We start from the raw sequence: 23460 nt of genomic DNA on the forward strand, positions 1-23460 counted from the left end.
ATATCAACACTAAAGGAATTATTAGCGTTACAAAACACCAAAAAATAGTATGTCAGGTCTCTGTTATGAAAAATACAGGACACAAACTTTTTCGAAATATGTCACTAAAATATCAGACACTAGAAAACTGTTTAAAACTCTTTGCAATCAGTCAGAAATATAAAATCAGTGATTACCCTACCTTTCTTTAATTGAGTCTGTTAACACTACAAAATTAATATACAGGTCAGAATTACGAAAACATGCAATGAATGATGAGACCTCTTTTGTAACAGTTGACTAATAGCAGGAAAAAAACTATTATTAAACTCAGAAAACTGTAAAAAAATTTACGAAAGGAATGAAACGATCATACTTTTCTTTCACATTCAGTTACATCCCTGAATGAACCATGATGACCAGAAATTATTCTAAGGAAGGAATCTGACAACTGAAGGTGAAACATAATTAGGTATGTCCATATTGTAAGTTTTTTTTCAGTAACATCGAAAGTAATTAGTATACACATTCACTCATTTTTCAAGTAGTAATCTAATGTCTAATTTCCAACGTATTCTGAAACGTGTATTAGTGATTATGCACACATGTGCAGTACTTACTCAGACTTATAGAAGGCATCTTCTTAAAATAGGTAGTGCTTTCATTGCTTAAGCTCAGGGAGCAGCATTGTTATTTACAGACTGATTATGTGTAGACTAACCAGCATAAAGAATAAACTTAATGCTAACTAAACTGAGGAACTAACTACTTCAGTAACATAAATAATGATAAATTTTGTCACAATAATGTTACAGTTACAGATATTTTGCACAGACCTATGACTTTTACTCTTCCTGTCTTGTCTATAATAAATCCTGAGATAAATGCCCCTGGCAGAATAGCTAGTTGACCAACAAGATTCTCTTGAAACACTTCCTTTAAATAAATGTTGTAATCAAAATCCTTTTGGCAACCAGGTATCAAACTAAGTTTGGTATTATTTTGGAGAAGACAGTTTTTGAAGTGCTGATCAGAAAGATTGGTGTCGACAAACCTGAAATGATCACATAGCTACTGAAAAGAGTGGAACAAAATGAATTATTTTATGTACCAGTAACACAAAACTTTTAGTTACCACTTAATGGAATACCTGTACCTGCATTTATCTATACATCTATACAAATAAATCTAGTACGTCAGTTACATATTCTAAAATATACTTATAAAATATATTAATAATCTGAAGTGGGAATAATATATCACCTAATATTGTATTAGACTGAGGCTAACACATTAAAATATATCAAAACAATGGGAGAACTCAGCTGTCAGAAAAGTAACACTGTGCTAGGTCTCATAAGAACACAAAGTAAGGAATATGTAGCAAAACAGATACTTTGACAGTTATCTGGAGACATGGAAAGACAAAGGTATGGAAACATGGTATATATAAGGATTTGTTAGTAATTCTAGATTAGACATTCAAAGTCCGGGTGATACATGAGACAAAACATTGGAGCTATGATTTTAAAAATTAGTGCTAATTGAAGCACAAATGAATTCAGATTGTAAGCTTTTCTGATTGTAGTTCAACAAATGAGCTACTCAAGGACACTTCTCAATTCAACAGAAACCTAAGATTATTTTAGAGATTCAGTTTTTATTCCATAGGCCCAGAAAAAGCCCATAAGAGCACTGTCACTTGATACCAAGAAAGAGGACACGTCGAAGAAAAGTTCAGTTACAACCTAATGTTTGTTTCAGACTAGGCTCTTTTTAATTTTCAGAGGAGTGTACAGTGGCATGATGAGTACCGGCAATAGACTGCAGTTCATTGTGAATACAGAAACAAACCTAAATAACAAGCTAGAGATGTAATGTGTTTTCCATATAACTGGCCACAAAAATTTAATGTAAATCAAGAAATTTCATGAAGACCTTACTGAGAAAATTTTAATCAAATAGAGACCCAAAGTATATCAAACTGAAGATAACCAATAGATATAATAACATATATGGGAGAAACAACTCACTGACACATACTATCAATCATCTCAGTAGTACTGCAAGGCTCAACTCTTCCCATTTTTCTTACTTTTCCTTAAAAACGATGTGCCTTCAAAATCTAACATAAACAGTAACTGTATTATTTGTCGATTAAACAATCCTCTCTCATAACATTAAAGGCTCTTTATGCTGCCTCTGCAACAACAATTTTTTGTTTACTTTGGATAAAACAGCTCATATGATGTTCTACCCATAAAATAACGATGAAATGCACAAGGAACAAATAATAATGGGAAATAAAGATACTGAATAGGTCAGTGATACTGAATTCCTTGTGATGTGGGCAGACAGCACACTACAATGGAATATGGACACAGATAAACTGCTGATCGAAGTGAGAAGCCTACTTTATGTCTCAAGAGTACTTAGTCCAAGGTATGAGTTGACTACTGAAAGAACCATGGCTCTGGTGAACAGTACCGTTTTGTACAGCAATTCTGTCTGGAGATCAATGCACAAAAAATTTTTCTCATGCACAAATGAGTTGTGAAGTTCATTATATGGTCTTCATCACATAGAACCACCAAGCTAATTTTCAAAGAACTGGGAATAATGCGTGTGTCATACATATAGACCTTAGAGACTGCTTCATTTGCAGATAACAATCTTCATTTGTCTCCAGGAAATAATCCTATGCACAATCACTACAACCATGCTAGTGGTAATGTTAATCTGACAAGCATGAGACTATAAATTACACAATAGAGAGAGGCAAAAAGGCAGTATATTTTACAATAAATTGTCTTCCTCAGTCAAAAATAATAATTCATTAGGAAAGCCACAAGTATACTGCTCCAAAATTGTTTTAATTTGGTTACTAAATTTATGGAGATCAGTTTATGCTAAAGACAACTTTAATTTTGCTTATAGTGCTATGATACTTGATGTAATGGTAATTAACTTACAATTAATTCTCACAATGATATGTATATTGTCTTTCACAGTACATGTGAACATAGTAATAATTATAGCAAAAAGATATATGCATATTTAACATTTCTAATAAGATGTATAATGATTTCATGCATAAAAGATAAAATATTAATGATTTTAAATATATCTACAGAATAAACATACAATCTTAAGGAGATGTAAGGTCAACAAATGTCTTAATATCTTAAGCTCACCCATTTTCTTGATGAAATTCCAAATTCTGTTTCCTAAAATTCTGTCAAATGAAAGACCTTTTGAAAGATTCATGTAAACTGTTCGAATAACACAGAAATCAGTCATGTAAAGTACTGAGGGACAATAAAAGTTAGTTGCTTAAGGTCATCATTGTCTTCCATTGAAGTGTTAGTCATATTGATCTGCTCTAGTCTCAGCGAGAAGCTTTGCCGCCAGCTTTTCATTGGCTGACCCAGCAACCTTACGCCATTGGGATGGGAGTATAGAATTGATTCTTGGTTCCTCCTTGTAGATTGTGGATGTTTCCTCCAGTTGTTTTGATGATTTTGAATATCATGTGTAATGGGTTCCATTTGAAGTACCATTAACACATGTTCATTAATTTTATGACCCTATTTGGTGTAACCAGATGTCTGTCTAAAATTTTTTTGCAGGATGTTAGTCTTTTCACATCATTTGCCTTTGCTGTTTACAATTTGCTGCCATAGCACAGTCAGGTCTGGCTAAGGTCTTGTAAAGGCATATTCTGGTATGCTTCTTGGCTAGGGAAGGTTTCGTTACAATATTGATGACTCCCATTGTTTTTGAATACCTGGTGGCTTTTTCAGATAGGTCTGTTTATGACAGAAAGAATGTGAATGTATTCACTCTTTCTAGAACTTTATTTCTCAAACAGATTTTGCTTTGAACTGGATATTTTCCACAGAAGGCTATAGACTTTTTTGTGTTGACATCCATACTGTATTTCTTGGATATAATCTGAAAATTGTGCAGAGAACACAGTAGGTCATACTCTGAAGCTACGAAAAGAACTAAATCATCTGTAAAAAGTAAAGCATCCTGTTTTGTGTTTCTGTTGATTTGAATGAAGCTGTGTTGCATTTATCTCTACTCTTGGATAACTTTATTCATATATATAACAAATGAGCATGGTGAAAGGCTGCATCCCTGTCATACTCCTGCATATATTCTGCCAAGTCTGATAATCTGTTCTCTTTCTTGACAGAGATTTATTTTGTTCTGGAAATTTTATATATATTATGGTATAGATAAGTTGCTGGGGAACATGAACATCTGGTAGAATCTGTAATAATTTCTTTCTGTTGTCTTTATCAAAAGCTTTTTCAGGGTCAGTCAAGGGAATATTTGTTTCTATACTGAGTCCTCTATGTTTTTCTGTTTACAGTTCAATGGAAACCATGATAGGTTTGTAGTGTCTGTATAATTTATTTTAGATGTTCTTGGCAAACATTTTATATGCAGAGTTCAATAAGCTTATTCCTCTGTAATTATCTCAGTTTTCAGCTCTCCTTTTTTGAAGATAAGAATTACAGTCAATTTAGTCCAGCTCTCAGGTATATCATCTCCTGATCAAATCATATGTAGAAGTTGAGGAATTTGTCTATAAAGGATTTTCTTCCATATTTCAACAGCTCAGGATTGACTGAATCTTCTCCTAGGCCTTTATTACTTTTTAGTTTGTTTAATACTTCTTTAAAATTACACTTAGAGATGGTTTCTCTTGAACAGTTCCCTCAGAGTCGGATTGTAAAGAGGCTCTGGTGCCTTAGACCATAGACTCCGAAAGTATTGCAACCATTTAAGTAAGAATATGGGATTTACTTTCATAGCCTCTTTTATCTCAACGTTCAGATTTTTAACCATTTTGAACATTTGTGGCTGGGATCTGTGAGTATTATGTTCTAAATTGAGGCCACGAAGTCTTTGAAAATTTCTCTGAGTTTTCTATGTGTTTCTCTTTTCATGAATGTTCTCATCCTATGATGTTCTATTCCATCTTCCAGCTGTTGACAGATATTTCACAATTGCTCCTTGTATGTCTTTTACAACCATTTTGGCATCATTGTCACATTTTCTCAGTCCTTCCTTCCTACACTATTTTGCTTTTCTGCCAAGGCTATGATCAGTAGCTTCTCTTGGAATGTGTGGTGGAGCCTTCCATTTTCCTTTGAGCTTTATTTTTGATACATGATACTGTCATTAACACATCATGTCAATTTTGGTATAACCAAAGTGTACTGGAATCTCTCAAAAGGCTGACATGAAAGGCAAATTCTTTATTCATTGTCAGTTTCTTGTAGTTCTTTGTATGCCATCTTGGTGTTATCCATATGGGGCTCACCCGGATTCAGTTTCAGGACTTCAAAACATTCTTGCATCCAATACCAAATTAGCCACTTCCTTATTACTAAGAATATAATCTATTATTGACCTGATGTTCTGCAATGTGAATTATCTGAACAACAGACCTATATCACATCAGTTAAGTGCACAATTCTTGGCCATATTTTTCAGTCTAGTGAATAAACTTTTGTTAAGACTGATCTACATCTTTGTAGAAGTGATTGTAGGTGTTATAAACAGTTGCTGAGAGAAATTCAGATGATTTTTCCCATTTTAACACACAGAAGACCTCAGCAATTTTCTGGTGAATATTATATTTCTTTGTCTCCAGAAGCCTCTTTGATAGTTATAAACTGTCTTGTGATAAGAAAATGAAGTGATTATAGGTTAAATTCTGAAATATTAAATTAAAGTTACCTTTATAGACAAAAGCCTGCACATCATTTTGAGGAGACAAACAAAATTAATAAATGTAGCATCTATTAAGACTTGGAAATTGTGAGGAGATGTCTGCCATTCACAACAGATCAAAATTATATACTACATTTTATTATTTATGTATATATGCTTATATTTGACTGATTTTGCAAACAAGATACATCAACACTGTGAACCCAGAATACAGTAACAAACATGTTATCAGATATACTATAGGACAAAACTTAAGAAATAGTTAGGTATGTATCCAGGTGAACACAAATCAACACATTAAGCCTAAATAATACAAAAATAGTATTAGTTCCCACATAAATCTAAAAGTGAAAGACAAGCTTATAAATACACATCAAACAAAAAAATTCTAGAAATGCATGCTGACTCACAACTAATGCAGACTGAGCGTTTGGCAGTACTGGAAAAGCAAATCTCAGCTGGATGATATTTACTCCAAACAATGGCTTTCATATGCGACAGCTCATACTGCAGAGTAACATACATTGGGTATGTCCATTTCCCAACCAGTTACATACACAAAGTATGTTGCCCTACAGCGTGAGGTGCTTGAGGAGATGATATGTGCAGAATATCCAATTGGTCTTCAAATTACACAAAAGGGCTGAGCATATTGCAATACTGCAAAAGCAAATCTTGGCAGGATGCTGTTCACATGTGTAGCAGCTCATGCCGAAGAGCAGCATAACTTGGGTATGCCCATTTCTCTATCAGATCATACACAAGATATGTTGCCCTACAGCATGAGCTGCTTCAGGAGAACAAATGTGCAGAATATCCAATTGATCTTCAAATGACAGAAAATGGCTATAAAATCATAATAAAAGGTAGCAGTAATATATATAAAGAAAAACAGTTATCAGTACCCAACCAACATACCAGTACATAAACATGTGATCTTATCCAGTCAACATTCACGTCTGAATCATAAAAACAGAGCTGACACTCACAACAGTTTCCCATAAAATGTTATAAAATCATACATTAGACTTTCACAAGAGATCAAAGAAAAAAATGAATTTCATGTCATCAGGAAATATGTAAAAACATATTTATTAAATGAGAATTTTTATTTTATTGACAAAAACATGAAAAACTTGCAATTTATTTATACAAATGTTCATCTTGAGCATTAAATTAATATGATAAAAAACTGTTGTATAATAGAACAGATGACAGACTTTATTGATCAAGTACATTTCCACACATAATAATATCATAACACAATACAGAGTTCAAATACCTAACATAACAAGCCTTTGTGACCATGATGTTTCAAATATTTGAAATTTTCTCAGTGATAAATGTTACTGATGATAACCTTTTGAAATTCTAGAGTATGTAGTGTTCCCAGATAAGCCTTCTAACTGTATGGATGCAAATGAATTTATGCAGCATATCTTTTTACCTGCTCACTGTCATGTGCAATATGAGTCTTCTGTGGGATTTTGTGAGGAAAGCTTTATTGATATTGGCTTTACCCTGAACACAGAAATTTTGAAAACAATGTTCATGAATCAGCCTATAAATTGGTGGAAGATTTGCTATCTAACAAAATACTAGAAACATCAGCAAACATAGTGAAATGTGGACACATTTTAAAGCACAGATAAGACATTTAACTAACACCTACATATAAAACCAACAGCAGAAACCCATGTCCTGCTTTCTGTTTTGGAGTTAGGACTTCAGCCAGTTTCCTACCTTCACTCTGATGCAACAATGGTATAGTTATGAGTCATGCAGTCTAAAGGTTTACAAAAATTAAAAAAATTATTAATTGGTAGCTTCTTTTTGGCTAATCATTGGATAATAAGAATATGGCTTCAGTTATGTACACTACATTATGAGATGCCATATGTGTTTTGCGATAATGTCAAAGTTACCAAGATGTTTCACAATTCTTGCACATACTAGTTCTCAACGACTTTAGTAACTGTAGTCAAATAACAAATTGTATCATTTCTGGTTTCTGTTTTAACTCCTCTCTTATGGAGAGACTTCACCATGGAAAATTTCATGTTAGGGACAGCATCTTGATTTACAGAAGCATCAAATATGTGTCCTAAGTTTTTCTTACTACAGCTTTTAAAAGTTTACTGGAAATGTTATCTACATCTGTGTTCATTTCTCTTTAAAGAGGTAACTATGATGGTAAAAACCAAAGAAATTTGAGCTAATTTTGACATTCACTGGGAGTTATTTTTCCTGTGCATCACTGATGAACAGAACTGGAAAGGAGAAAAACAATAATAGGAGACAATATGGCATAAGGTGGCTTGAGGAGTATAGGTGCAGACATTAACTGTTTTTATTTTATTTATGGTTGTGGGAGATAGGCTTCTTTTCTTATGAGGATTTGGAAAATAGTGTTTCACTACTGTCATGGCTTATTTTAAGGAGACACTGCAACTTATTTGCTAACAATGCTCGATATGTGGTCAGTGAAGAGTTCTGTTGTCATTGCTTAGTTGCTTATTTGTTTTTAACTAATGTTTAAAACAACATTTGGTTGTGCAATTGTCAATCACAGCAAACTACTTTATATTCTTCATTCTTTCAAATTATTTGAAAGTTGTATATGCCAGGAGAAACTCAGGTCTTACTTTATATTCTTCAGTTTTCTGATTTATTCCAATATTTATTTGTTTTTGAAACTAAGACAAAAGCTTTTAAATTTCTTGATCACTTTACTTAATATTATGTAGTACTACTTTCTATTGGCTGACCAGGATAACTGAAATTCTTTATGTAAACTACAGTTCTCACTTTTGTTGGAAAGATATCTTTTCTACCACCACTATTCATTTGTTTTCTGATTTGTTTGTTTAGTTATTAAAAAATACTTTTTGGAAAGGTATTTCTGAATATTCTTGTAATATGGTTTTGAAATAAATCATATTTGGGACTGAAATCTGTTGCACATTAAGTTTGCTATCAGTCTACATTTTGGAGACAGGATTTTAAGACCTGATTGTTTTCTTTTTTCAGATTTATCGATCAATTTATTTCTAACAAGGTTCAGTTGTATACGTGCAAATATTCATCTTGCTCATGGCAAGTTAATAGTAATTTAATGGCCACTGACATGCCTCAGAACTTAACACATGCAAAGACTGCATATTTTGTCCTGTTCTACAAAAATACTGTCCTTTAGGATACTTGAAACTGGAGTTAGAACTGTAGGAAAATTAACTACATGTTGTTATTCATACTTCTTAGGCAGTCTTGTCATCAATATGTTTTGGGCAGCTTACATTAAAATACCCCAAGTGCAACTGAATTCAGTCTAAACATTACAGGAAAGAACAAAGATTCCATGAAGGTAGTCTATATACGTGTGGATACCAGTACCTGGCACCTTAACCAAAATGTTTACAGATTTCCTATGCTAGTGCATTTATACAGAACATTTGACTGAATATTCATTTTATACACTAACATCATAGTGTCTCACACAAGATATCAATACCAAAATTGATTTCAATTAATTCCCTGCAACTAAAAAATAAACAGTATTCAACATTATTTTAACACCATTATCTGACACCAATATAACTGGACACTGTCACATTTTATGTCAGTGGTTGACATTTGTAAAAGAGTTATATTTAGAAAATATTGCATGAATGAAACAAGAAGTAGTTTGTATGTTACAAATATCATAATTTATGAGGTAAATATGCCTATGATAATAATAACAAGAATTTTATACGTTGATACCAGTACTTAGTACATATTTCTAGCATAAATCCTAAGAAACTGTAATTCAGGGAACTACAGCATTTTAAAGCATTCATCCAAAACTTTGAGAAGTATGTGGGTCATGTAATTGATTTAAGAACTATGATAATCACAAACTCTCACAACTTTCACAGTAACAAAAGTGATAGAGTATAAGAGTGAAGTGTTTATTCACTATTACATTTAACTTGGTACTATGACTGTAAACACATGTCTGCAAACCAACGGTACGTGATCACATAAATGTTGGGAATACTGTCTCTTTCAGTTATTTCTGAATTTCAGGAAGTGTGCCTTTCCCTCTTGGCTTTCTCAATTTCCTGAGGTTTGGTGGTCTTGTTCTACCTGTGGACTGTTGTACTACACTGGATTTGTTGCTGGCACTACATATGGTCAGTCTATGAACTGGTGCCTTTACCGGCTGGAATATTCTCCACAGACATTCAGTATGCAAGATCATCAACATGGGCAAGAAAGTGAAAAGTGTCCAGTAGTAAACAAAGAATATGATTTCTAGAACTTCTGGTCATTTTCATGACTCTTAGTTTTCATGTTACTGAATTATCTGAAAGTTTGTTGAAAAATTTAAAAATTTATATTTGTAAACATATAAACATTTCTAATGAAATATCTTTTGTGGAATTATGACCCTATGACCACCATGCCCCTTGATCCATGCCTGTTTCCTGCAGTTTCCCCTTTCTCTGTTCTGGCCCCCCTCCCAATGCCCTCCTCCCCATCATTGTCATCACTTGCTGTACAAATGCACTGTTGCCAATGCCCATGTAGCATTCATATCCCACATTCTGTATTGCACCTGTTACATCTCCCTCCCACATTCCCATCCTGTGCACCTGCTGCCCCTTCCCATCTGTCAGCCCCTTTCCCAATCCTTCCTCCAGTTATTTGTGTGTGTGTGTGTGGGAGGGGGGGGGGGGGGTATGTGTGTGTGCGTGTGTTTGTTTTAGAGCTCAAAAAAACGATTCATTTGAAGCTACCAATGTTTTTTGTCTTGTTTATGTGCCTGTTGATGACTCCACATTTCTATTGTTTGTTGAGATGTTACCTTCACTTCAAGACTTTCCATTATCATATTTAATCTAGAAATATTATTACTTAAGTCATTTCACCCCAACAACTCAAATGAAGAATGTAATCTACAAATAATTATCTAGATAATAATGAGAATAGATTACCACTAGTGCTAATTGGTTGCCAGTAAATTTTACACAAATAGCATGCAGTTGCTGCTTCTGCCTGCAAAAGAGCAGGTTTTTTCATTCTACATTACTAAATGCTGTTGTTCATGATAGGATTTAGGGTACACGGTAGATGAATTTAGCAATCAATCAAAGGCCACTCCTGTCCCATAAATTAATTTTTGAACAGATAGTAACTGTGTTTGGTGGGAATACATTTATTAAATTTAATTGTAGAGTAAAACACAGGTTAAAATCTAGTAATGCAAATATGTCCCATTATTGTTTCAAACATTATGACTCATTAAAGTAGTTCAGGTTTATATGGACTGCACACTACAATCATTGCAAACAGTCACAAAGAGGTTGTTTTGAAGATGGTTGTGTGGAACTGGAATGTAAAGTTGATTCCACATGGTACACAAAATAGGTCAGAACACTGTTGCAGAAACAGTGAAAAAGGAACAAATAATCTCTGAGATTGGGGATGTTTTGCAGAAGCACAAAATTTAACAAGGACTTTAATGCAAGATGCCTTTAATTGTTTCCACAGCAAAACTTTGTCTCAAAATCTGGTAGAAAGGCTAAAGAGATTCTGGTCATGTGTAAAGTACATCAGTAGTAAGCACAACAGCAACAGCAATGTTACCAATTACTGTGAAAGCAGAGTTACTAAAAAATGTCTTCCAATGTTCCCTCACTGAAGAAGATGATGTGAATATTCTAGAATTCAGATCAAGAACAGCTGCAAACATGAAAAGAAGTGGCTACCCTGTGTTGTGAAGCAGCTTAAATCACTTAATAAAGGCAAGTCTTCTGGTCCAGATTGTATACAAATTAGGTTCCTTTTAGAGTATGCTGATATAATAGCTTCATACTTAGCAAAATGTACAACTGCTTTTTCAACAAAAGATGCATACCTAAAGACTGGAAAGTTGCACAGATCCCAACAATACTCAAGAAAGGAAATAGGAGTAATCCACTGAGTTATAGACCCATATTACTGACATTGATTTGCAGTAGGATTTTGGAACATATACTGTGTTCAAACATTATGAGTTACCTCGAAGAAAATGATCTATTACCACACAGTCAGCACAGATTCAGAAAATATTGCTCATTTACACCTACATCTACATCTACAGCTATGAGAATACTCTGCAAACCACCATATGGTGGACAGCGGAGGGTATCTTGTACCACTATTAGTCATTTCATCTCCTGTTCCACTTGTGAATACAGTGAGGGAAAAATGAGTGGCTAAAAGCCTCTGTATGAGCCCTCATTTCTTGCATCTTATCTACATGGTCCCTATGCAAAATGCACATTGATGGTAGTAGAATTGTTCTGCAGATGGCCTCAAATGCTGATTCTTTGTCAGTGCTAAGTCACCTGACAAGCATCTTGTTGGAAGAAATACTCCAATGTTTCACTGCCCAGCAGCAAGCTTTCACAGAACAACAGCAAGCTCTCATCACCGCTGTCAATCAAGTGGCATCTGCATGTTCATGGCAGGTTTCTCTCCTGACAGTGTGGCCATCACCCTTTCCAGTATACGATGAATCAGCTCAAGATTGGGACTCCTACAAGACATGGTTATGCCAACATTTGAAAGTTTTTCATATGGGTGATGCAAACCTGGGATGGCTTTCTTTCAAAACTTGTTGCAAGCTGCCCAACACTTAGGGCATGTGGCATGCTCATGTTGGACAAAGCAGTACATGCAAGATGGATGGTGGCACAGGGATCCTGGTGTGATGCATCCTGTTGCTGCTGTGGTCATAACCAATGCTGACCTGTGTGACACTGAGTCGAAGGTTGTACTGCTGCAATGCATTTTTTGCTTCCACATGTTTGATAACAGTGAAAACATTATTTCCCCAAGATGTGGTATGTTACTGGCAGTACTTTCTCTAGTATTGATAGCCTTCTTCAGTGGACAAGCCACATGAGGTCCCTTTGTTGTTTGGCTCTTAATACTGTTCAGAGGACCAAACAAACAAGTGACAATGTATATAGTTGATACAAGAACCACTTATAAAGGGCAGGCAAATAAAAGAAGACAGACAGAAAAAAGTAAGTAAACTGTTCATTATTTCAAATGTAATCACAATACATTTATTCCCCTGTTGGACTAGAAATGTCAATGCCAATCTTTTAAAAATGTTTGCAGTTGCCTACAGAACCATGATTCTATCTAGACATGCACTTCACCATCTGCAGCAAATCAGCAGCCACAAATGTCTTTCTTCAGGGCTCTAAAAATATTGGAATAACATGGAAAAAGAGTGGGACTGTATGGAGGATGTGTAAGGGCTTCCAGTAAATCATTTGCAGCATACTCAAAATGACCTTAGCAACATGTGGGTGGAAAGTTTTGTTGGGAAGCCCTTCTACATCCTCCATAGAGTCCCCATCTATCACCATTCACTTTCCATATTTTTGTAGCTCTGAGGAAAGACATTTGCAGTTATCAATTTGAATTGGACAATGAGGTGCTCGCCTGGGTGCAATCATGGTCCCATAGGCAGCCACAAACATTTTTTGATGAAGGCATTAGCCATCTTGTCTCGTAATGGAATAAATGAATTAACGATTATGATGATTACTTTTTAAATAATAAACAGTAGTTTGCTTTTTTGCATCTGTCTCAATTTTCATTTGAAAGTCCATTATGCATTCTGCACGCATCAAGGGAAATAAGGGTCGATCAAGACAGAGTCTCCCATTTACCTAGGTAAGTCTTATCTCACTGGGGTTTGGTAGCTGACCCAGAGGCTGTTCCCAACCTACTAGAACATAGCACGCACTGAAACTGGTGTATTTTTCATACAGGTTTGCCACATTGTTGTAGTATAGGTGGTTAAGCCAAGATTCCTACTGCTCGTGGTACACAAAATTTCACCAATGTACTGCCTTGCTATTGCTGAAGCAGAGCCTTGGGTTACAGAGGACAGATGGTACTTAGCAACTTTAGTTCAGTTAACTCAAGGTTCAACAAAACTGAACTCAACCAAGAAAGAATAATCTCGCTTATGTGCCCACTGTATGGCATGACTCAGTAGGTATGTGAACTTTATTAAATGCCATGGACATGACAAGCATCGCTCCCTCTTTTTTCTTAACATACAAACTTTCCAAAAAGTTTCATATGCACAATAAATGTTATTTACAATCAAATTGAGCTCTTAAAATAATCACAGATGTGATGAGTATTTCTGACAGCATGGATCATATATTTCTCCTAAGACAGCCTGAGCTTTATGATGGGATAGATCTGTCAAATGAGTGTACTGAAGTCTGCTTAGAAGTCCCTTTCAATAAGAGAGATAAAACACAAGGAATGAAAAGAAGCACCAAGCAGTTCTTTCATAAATACATATCTCAATACTACCACTAGGCCATCTTTCCCTTTGTTACACTTACAGAAGACTCAAATTATGTGTTACAAATACTGAATCAAAGTAAGCTGACTTCAGCATACAGTGCTGATGGAAGGGAAAAAATAAGATGATCTGGAAAAATCTCTACATTATTTTTCAAGAACGTATTAACTGTAAATATAGTATTCGAAAAAACATGTACTTCCACACATCGCCAAACAAACATTCAGTACAAAAAAGTCATCACACCAACTACACTGAATTGTGACAGGACTTTCTGATAAACACAATTTGGCATGTATTCACCAGATACATACACACACAGCACATCAAAGTAACATATCAGGTAGCTCAACCTATCCCTTCATAATATCTTATTTCCATGCTCCACAGAGTTATAACTGCATTTACACCACTCTGAGCAATTTGGCACATTTTTATGATCATTTTCTCCTGTCTGCCAGCATGGCTATGAAACACGAGTATTATTGCCTCTTAATAGACAATTCTACCACTGACATCTATAGCAGATGTAACACTGAAATTCACTGTAGCAGTTGATATGGATCTCTGATAGCTGATGAAAGCAATGAAATTCACTACTCATTTAATTTCCTAAGCTTACCAAAGTCATAACTGGGATAATATTAAGAACAATGGACTTGAGTATGTAAAACTCCTGTAAAATAACTCTGTAAAATGTCTATACTTGTAAATTTCTACAATCATGCCCTATGCACATTCACCCACATTGAAGTGAGACTTTAGGTTGCAATGACATGAAATAATTATCTGGTTCTGAAGGGCAAATTATATACACAATTCTTTCTTTCATTACTCTTATTTTCTCAATGAAATGTGATTAAATTAAATAATCTGAAATAGTGTACAGATATATTCAACTTGAGCGTGAGAACGCCAGAGAAAACTGTAGTGTCTCAGATTAAGAATGAGTCATTAGTAGTCTTTGAATAAGATAGGTACATCTCTGAGCTGAGTTCTTCTTGTTGTGGTTGTTGAGCCCAGGCAGATATCATGGACTGCCAGCCATGAGTTGTCAGTTACCAGGGAACTATGGAGCTGGGAGGTAATGTTGCCTCATACTATCTATAATTGCAATTGTGCATTCCGTTTTGAAGTTAATGTTAAAAATATGTACTTCCATGAAGTGAATAATATATGACTTACAGAAGAGAAAAATGCATATCAGAAATGATTTCCAGTTGTGTTCCAAAGAGCCTTACAGAAAAAGTACTCTGCAACATGGAAATGAAATCTGTGTAAGTGCACGGCGACTGAACTTCTACACAGGATCTGATGAAAAGTTCATACCTCATCACCTCTTAGGCAACATAAGAGATACAGGGTACTGTCATAAGTGATTAGCAAAACTTATAACAATAGAGAACAGTTTTGAAAAAAAAAATGCTCTGTAGGAAGCTGGTTTGATTATGCTGTAATTGGGAACTAAATGATGGTTTTGTAGGTCTGTATCCACAGGTATTACAACTTGTAATTCAACACATTTAAATATAGATGTCTCTCTCCCATTTACATAGTTACATAATGTCTCTTTATTACTGTTTTTTATAATTTGATTACATTTTTATTAGATCCTGCTACAACATCTTACCATTTACTCATCTCATTCCAACAGAAAATATACTTGTGATGATGTTCCTCCACTCATAATTTTTGATGAATGACATGATGACTTACAGAGCTCATTCAGTGGACTGTGGAGAAATGTTTGGCAACACAGTGTATGTAGAAAAATGTGATATTTAGAAGCCAAAAATTTATAATTAAAGTAATGACACTAATAGCAGTAGTAGCTGTAGAAACTATTATATGTTAATGAGACAACACACTTGCCATGGTAATGTAAGCAAAACTAGAGACTCTTGAAAATCTAGTTTTAAGAACATACAGATCCTGACAATGCCTTGCCTAAATATTCTTGAGATAGTAAAATTCTTAGAAAACCACATAGTGTCAACTAAGTGAAGACTTAAGAAAAACAGTGAAATTCACAAGTATAACACTACAACAAATTTCAACCTGCATGTGTTAAATTATAACACACAATTGTATCAAAAGGAAACATCCCACAAGGGCTTTCAGCTATTCAATAAGCTCATTTCAAGTCTAAAATATATGGAAGAAAATACACAACTGTGTAAAGCCTTGACGTCTTATTTGCTGTGCCACTGTTTCTTTTTGTGTTGTTCAGTATCTGTAGCACACTGTATAATATCAGATCACATCGACCAAATAAATAATACCTTCAGAGTGAGCTGAAGTACTGTTCTTGATCCACACCTCTGGATTACATTCTCTGTTTTGCTAGACATTTTGATGCAGTATGGAACAAAAACTGTCAGTATTAGCTCATCCTCAGCATGTGGCATCCTTACTTGAAACTGCCTATAATATAATTCCAAATTCATTCTTGTGGAACCCCTAAAATCTCACAAAATATCTCCAATCTCCCACTGGCAGTCCTGCCTATATGAAATTATGGTTAATAGAGTCTGTTATGCCTATAATATCAATAGATACCAGTGTAGCATGCTATGTCAGTTATTTGGAGTATCATCTGTGCTTTATCAATAGTACATTACTGTTAAGATGTGACTGATCATGGTATTGGAATAACTAAGCAAACTGTATGTTGGTATCATGAAGTAATGTAGGTTAGACTAAGAGTCAACAATGAAGCCATTAGAACCTGAGAATGAAAACAACTGGACATAGCTGAGGAAGGCATGTGTTATAATCTAATGAAGTTACAATAATAAATAATCTCTAAGTAAACTACTTATAGAAATTAATTTTACTGAGATGTCTCTCTCTCTCTCTCTCTCTCCCCCCTCCCCCCACCCCCACACACACACACTCACACACAAAATCCATATAAATTAAATACAATAGGAACATACATATACCTGGAATATTTGACTATGGAGTTTTTGAAGTATGTCCTGCTTGATTTGATATTGGTAAATTCAACATTGTCCAATGTGCAGTTTTCAAATATCACATGACTTAGAGTCAAGTGGCTAAACTGAACATTGTTGAAAATGCAGTCATGGAACACCTGATTTTCAATACTGGTGTTAAATGTATAATTTGTAAAGTTTTTACCATTTGTATATTGAGCTTTATTTGAATATTCCTCATTTTTCATTAACTTTATGTATTCTGGAAACCAGGCAGTCAAGCCGTAATACCTGGAAGAAGGAAAATGTATGTACAATCATGTATCAATGCACGTTTATAGAAAGTGTGGGTCATCAGTGAATTTACATAAAAGATGGCCTTTGCATTAAATAATGGTAAATGATCACAGGAAGCTGTTATCTGACATAAGCATTCAGTTCAGTAAATGTCTCCTGACTTTTACGACATTACACGTGTATGAGATCAGGGGTAGTGGTTTAGAGTGGTTAACCTCATACTTGGAAGATAGGAAGCAAAGAGTAATTATGACATTAAATTCAAGTAATTACTCCTCTGACTGAAAAATAATTTTCCATTGAATTCCATAATATTTCTCTCTATCCCATGTAAATGACCTAACCCTACTGTTGATAATCATTCAGTTTTAGTTGCAGATTATACATTAATATTCTAACTGAACATGAATTGCCTGAAAATTTTCCAAAAAATGTTGAAAATACTTTAGAAAAATGTTAATCATGTTTCCACCAAAATGAGCTGCAACTGTATGTCACCAATACCAAGATGATGGCTGGAAGTCACAGAAGTAGATAATGTAAAGACTAAATCTTGAAAAAATTTAAATTGGAAAGTGCATTTAAACTACTTAGCAAATAAATTAAATAACTTAGCATTAGAAATGTTTATTTAGTCAGGTGCCACAAACATGGCTTCTAGGAAGATAATTTATCACTGTTACTTTGATTCAGTTGTTTGTTTTGGCACAATCTTCTGGCAGAACTCAATAAATGTCATGAAGCTACTAGTATGAAAAAAAATGGTAAGGAGCATGTGAACTGCCAAACAGAGGGTGTCATGCTGGCCTAAGAAATTTAAAATACTTCCCTGTACATTTACGAGCTCTTGATTTTCTTATGCATATGCATTAAACTTTCCCTTTCCAGCACTTGTCACAGAGAAAATTTTAAACTCCCTACACACAGTTTCAAACACCAGAGTATATTTAGTTAAAAGCTTACAATAAACATAAAGGCAGGTATATATTCAGCGTGGAGTGTGGTTCAGTGAAAATATATATGTTTTTACTCTTCTAGCAAGAATGTGCTATAACTGTATTGAAAAATTCATGGATGTCAATTTCAGAGTTTGAAGAATTGTATTGTTTTAGACTATGAAAATCATAATGACAATCACAACAGTGACATATGCAAAATACTGTAAAAATTTTGTATGACTACACAGTAAGAATGAAATTGCATCAGGTTACCATTAATTTCTCTTCAATTTTATTTTAAGAAGATTGATTTTGAGGCTTCTAGCCTCATTTTCATATTTACCATACACATCAAATTGATGTGGGAAATGGTAATACTGGGAAGATATCTTGGTGTCATAATGTTACTGCAGGCCAACAGATGTCAGAAAGATATGGTGCTAAGGTCAGCATATCACACATTGACCACATGTGTATTATGTATATGAATCAGGTACATTGGAATATGAGGCTACAAGCCTCAAAATCTGTTACATTAAAATAAAACTGAAGGTCACTTAATTGCAGTCTAAGGCAGATTTTTACTCTTAATTTATCACATGACTGCATTCCTGCAGTTCTATCTGCTATAACCCTGTACATAATACTTGGATACATTCTGCAGTGCCAGGATGCCATTCTGCTACAATTAGCATGTTCTGCTAATGGCATCTGCACGGGCTGGCCACCAGAGGCTACCTGTGGAGGAGCACATGACGTGTACACATGACGAATCATCTGCAACACCATCTATTGGAGCCCTCCTCTTCACAAGCACAGTGCAGCAGGAATTCACTCTCACATTGTGTTCATACTTATTGGCAGCAACTGCTTGTATTAGTACCTAGATTGTTTCTATTTTTATGTCTGTCTTCTCAACTGTTGTTTGGTTCATTGTGACCTTGCTATTGTTTGTATTTTGCAGTACAATACAACTGGGGATGAGTGTATTGTTCTGTTTGTTCAGTCTATTTGGTTGTTCTTCCTCTTCTGATCATGGAGGGAGTGCTCCAATCTCTCACTGAGCAGCAGCAGGCTCTTATGGTTGCCATTGTGAACTTATCAGCCACATTGACTATGCAGGTTTCCATGCCATTGGTTCATTGTGGTCATGCTGTTGTTTCTGTCTTACAGGAAGATACAACTGGCATCACTTGTGGTGTTCACTTCTGTGTGCTCAGTCTGTCTGGCTGTTCCTTCAGTTCTTCTGTCCATAGAGGCAGTGTTCCAATCTCTCCTCCAGTGACAGTGGCCTCTTATGGTTTCTATCAAAAACTTGTTAGCTACATTGACTATGCAGGCTTCCACACTGTTGGTGTACCAGCCACCCTCTCCCCCTTATGATAATGTGGCTGAAGACTGGGAGACTTATAAGAAGTGGCTTCAGTAACACTTCCACATTTCTGGTTTCACTGATGCAAACATACAGGGTGACAATTATTGAACTATATGAAAAAAATGTAAATTAGTTACAAACTACAGTGTGCAAACACTTTATTCAACATGTAAATGTCACTACAGATATTCAGATTTAGGTTATGACATGTTTGATATGCTTGCCATCCTTGTCAATGATGTGCCACAGAAAAATAGCAAAATTCTGCATAACCTGCTGAGGTGTCGGAACATCGATGCTGTCGATGACCTTCTGAATGGCTGTTTTCAGCTCAACAATGGTATTGGAGTTATTGATCTACACATTGTATTTAATATAGCCTCACAAAAAGGAGTCACATGTGTTCAGATCCAGAGATTATGGTGGCCAATAGAGGCCCACACCAGTGATCTCTGGGTATCCCAGAGACAGAATGTTGTCTCCAAACTGCTCCTCCAGGACATCAAACACTCTCCTGTTTCAATGGCATTGAGCTCTGCCTTGCATGAACCCTATCTTGTTTAAATCAGAGTCACTTTGGATATTGTTGTTGTTGTGGTCTTCAGTCCTGAGACTGGTTTGATGCAGCTCTCCATGCTACTCTATCCTGTGCAAGCTTCTTCATCTCTCAGTACGTACTGCAGCCTACATCCTTCTGAATCTGCTTAGTGTATCATCTCTTGGTCTCCCTCTACGATTTTTACCCTTCACGCTGCCCTCCAATACTAAATTGATGATCCCTTGATGCCTCAGAACATGTCCTATCAACCAATCCCTTCTTCTAGTCAAGTTGTGCCACAAACTCCTCTTCTCCCCAATTCTATTCAATACCTCCTCATTAGTTATGTGATCTACCCATCTAATCTTCAGCATTCTTCTGTAGCACCACATTTCAAAAGCTTCTATTCTCTTCTTGTCCAAACTATTTATCATCCATGTTTCACTTCCATACATGGCAACACTCCATACAAATACTTTCAGAAACAACTTTCTGACACTTAAATCTATACATGATGTTAACAAATTTCTCTTCTCCAGAAACGCTTTCCTTGCCATTGCCAGTCTACATTTTATATCGTCTCTACTTCAACCATCATCAGTTATTTTGCTCCCCAAATAGCAAAACTCCTTTACTACTTTAAGTGTCTCATTTCCCAATCTAATTCCCTCAGCATCACCCAACTTAATTCAACTGCATTCCATTATCCTCATTTTGCTTTTGTTGATGTTCATCTTATATCCTCCTTTCAAGACACTGTCCATTCCGTTCAACTGCTCTTCCAAGTCCTTTGCTGTCTCTGACAGAATTACAATGTCATTCGCGAACCTTAAAGTTTTTATTTCTTCTCCATGGATTTTAATACCTACTCCGAATTTTTCTTTTGTTTCCTTTACTGCTTGCTCAATATACAGATTGAACCACATCAGGGAGAGGCTACAACCCTGTCTCACTCCCTTCCCAACCACTGCTTCCCTTTCATGCCCCTCAACTCTTGTAACTGCCATCTGGTTTCTGTACAAATTGTAAATAGCCTTTTGCTCCCTGTATTTTACCCATGCCACCTTCAGAACTTGAAAGAGAGTATTCCAGTCAACATTGTCAAAAGCTTTCTCTAAGTCTACAAATGCTAGAAACGTAGGTTTGCCTTTTCTTAATCTTTCTTCTAAGATAAGTCGTAGGGTCAGTATTGCCTCATGTGTTCCAACGTTTCTATGGAATCCAAACTGATCTTCCCCCAGGGTCGGCTCCTACCAGTTTTTCCATTCGTCTGTAATGAATTCGCGTTAGTATTTTGCAGCTGTGACTTATTAAACTGATTGTTCGGTAATTTTCACATCTGTCAATACCTGCTTTCCTTGGGATTGGAGTTGTTATATTTTTCTTGAAGTCTGAGGGAATTTGGCCTGTCTCATACATTTTGCTCACCAGATGGTAGAGTTTTGTCAGGACTGGCTCTCCCACGGCTGTCAGTAGTTCTAATGGAATGTTGTCTACTCCCGGGGCCTTGTTTCGACTTAGGTCTTTCAGTGCTCTGTCAAACTCTTCATGCAGTATCATATCTCCCATTTCATCTTCATCTACATCCTCTTCCATTTCTATAACATTGCCCTCAAGTACATCGCCCTTGTATAGACCCTCTATATACTCCTTCCACCTTTCTGCTTTCCTTTCTTTGCTTAGAACTGGGTTTCCATCTGAGCTCTTGATATTCATACAAGTGGTTCTCTTTTCTCCAAAGGTCTCTTTAATTTTCCTGTAGGCAGTATCTATCTTACCCCTAGTGAGATAAGCCTCTACATCCTTACATTTGTCCTCTAGCCATGCCTGCTTAGCCATTTCGCACTTCCTGTCGATCTCATGTTTGAGACGATTGTATTCCTTTTTGCCTACTTCATTTACTGCATTTTTATATTTTCTCCCTTCGTCAATTAAATTCAATATTTCTTCTGTCACCCAAGGATATCTACTAGCCCTCAAAGCTACCCATTCTTCTTCTACTGTATTTCTTTCCTCCATTCTTGTCAATTGTTCCCTTACGCTCTCCCTGAAACTCTGTACAACTTCTGGTTTAGTCAGTTTATCCAGGTCCCATCTCCTTAAATTCCCACCTTTTTGCAGTTTCTTCAGTTTTAATCTATAGTTCATAACCAATAGATTGTGGTCAGAGTCCACATCTGCCCCTGGAAATGTCTTACAATTTAAAACCTGGTTCCTAAATCTCTGTCTTACCATTATATAATCTATCTGAAACCTGTCAGTATCTCCACACTTCTTCCATGTACACAACCTTCTTTTATGATTCTTGAACCAAGTGTTAGCTATGATTAAGTTGTGCTCTGTGCAAAATTCCACCGGGCGGCTTCCTCTTTCATTTCTTACCCCAAATTCATATTCACCTACTATGTTTCCTTCTCTTCCTTTTCCTACTATCAAATTCTAATCACCCACGACTATTAAATTTTCGTCTCCCTTCACTACCTGAATAATTTCTTTTATTTCATCATACATTTCTTCAATTTCTTCGTCATCTGCAGAGCTAGTAGGCATATAGACTTGTACTACTGTAGTAGGTGTGGGCTTTGTGTGTATCTTGGCCACAACAATGCGTTCACTGTGCTGTTTGTAGTAGCTTACCTGCATTCCTATTGTTTTATTCATTATTAAACCTACTCCTGTATTACCCCTATTTGATTTTTTATTTATAACCCTGTATTCACCTGACCAAAAGTCTTGTTCCTCCTGCCACCGAACTTCACTAATTGCCACTATATCCAACTTTAACCTATCCATTTCCCTTTTTAAATTTTCTAACCTACCTGCCTGATTAAGGGATCTGACATTCCACGCTCCGATCCGTAGAACGCCAGTTTTCTTTCTCCTGATAATGATGTCCTCCTGAGTAGTCCCCGCCTGGAGATCCGAATGGGGGACTATTTTACCTCCAGAATATTTTACCCAAGAGGACGCCATCATCATTTATCCAAACAGTAAAGCTGCATGCCCTCAGGAAAAATTATGGCCGTAGTTTCCCCTTGCTTTCAGCCGTTCGCAGTACCAGCACAGCAAGGCCGTTTTGGTTAGTGTTACAAGGGTGGATCAGTCAATCATCCAGACTGTTGCCCCTGCAACTACTGAAAAGGCTGCTGCCCCTCTTCAGGAACCATATGTTTGTCTGGCCTCTCAACAGATACCCCTCCGTTGTGGTTGCATCTACGGTACGGCTGTCTGTATCGCTGAGGCACGCAAGTGCAAATGGTTCAAATGGCTCTGAG

At 35.8% G+C, this 23460-nt stretch overlaps 1 protein-coding gene across 1 annotated transcript in view; it reads right to left on the reverse strand.

Moving 5' to 3' along the window:
- LOC126470522 (synaptic vesicle glycoprotein 2B-like) overlaps positions 1-23460 on the reverse strand; it is a 241430-nt gene that overhangs the window by 13922 nt on the left and 204048 nt on the right. Inside the window, exons 9-10 of the mRNA XM_050098436.1 lie at positions 17044-17328; positions 816-1033 (exon numbers count right to left, since the gene is read on the reverse strand). Coding sequence (XP_049954393.1) covers positions 816-1033; positions 17044-17328 — 503 coding nt within the window. The remainder of the gene's footprint in view (positions 1-815; positions 1034-17043; positions 17329-23460) is intronic.

This window comes from Schistocerca serialis, chromosome 3, assembly GCF_023864345.2.
Source record: "Schistocerca serialis cubense isolate TAMUIC-IGC-003099 chromosome 3, iqSchSeri2.2, whole genome shotgun sequence".
Lineage (NCBI taxonomy): Eukaryota > Metazoa > Arthropoda > Insecta > Orthoptera > Acrididae > Schistocerca > Schistocerca serialis.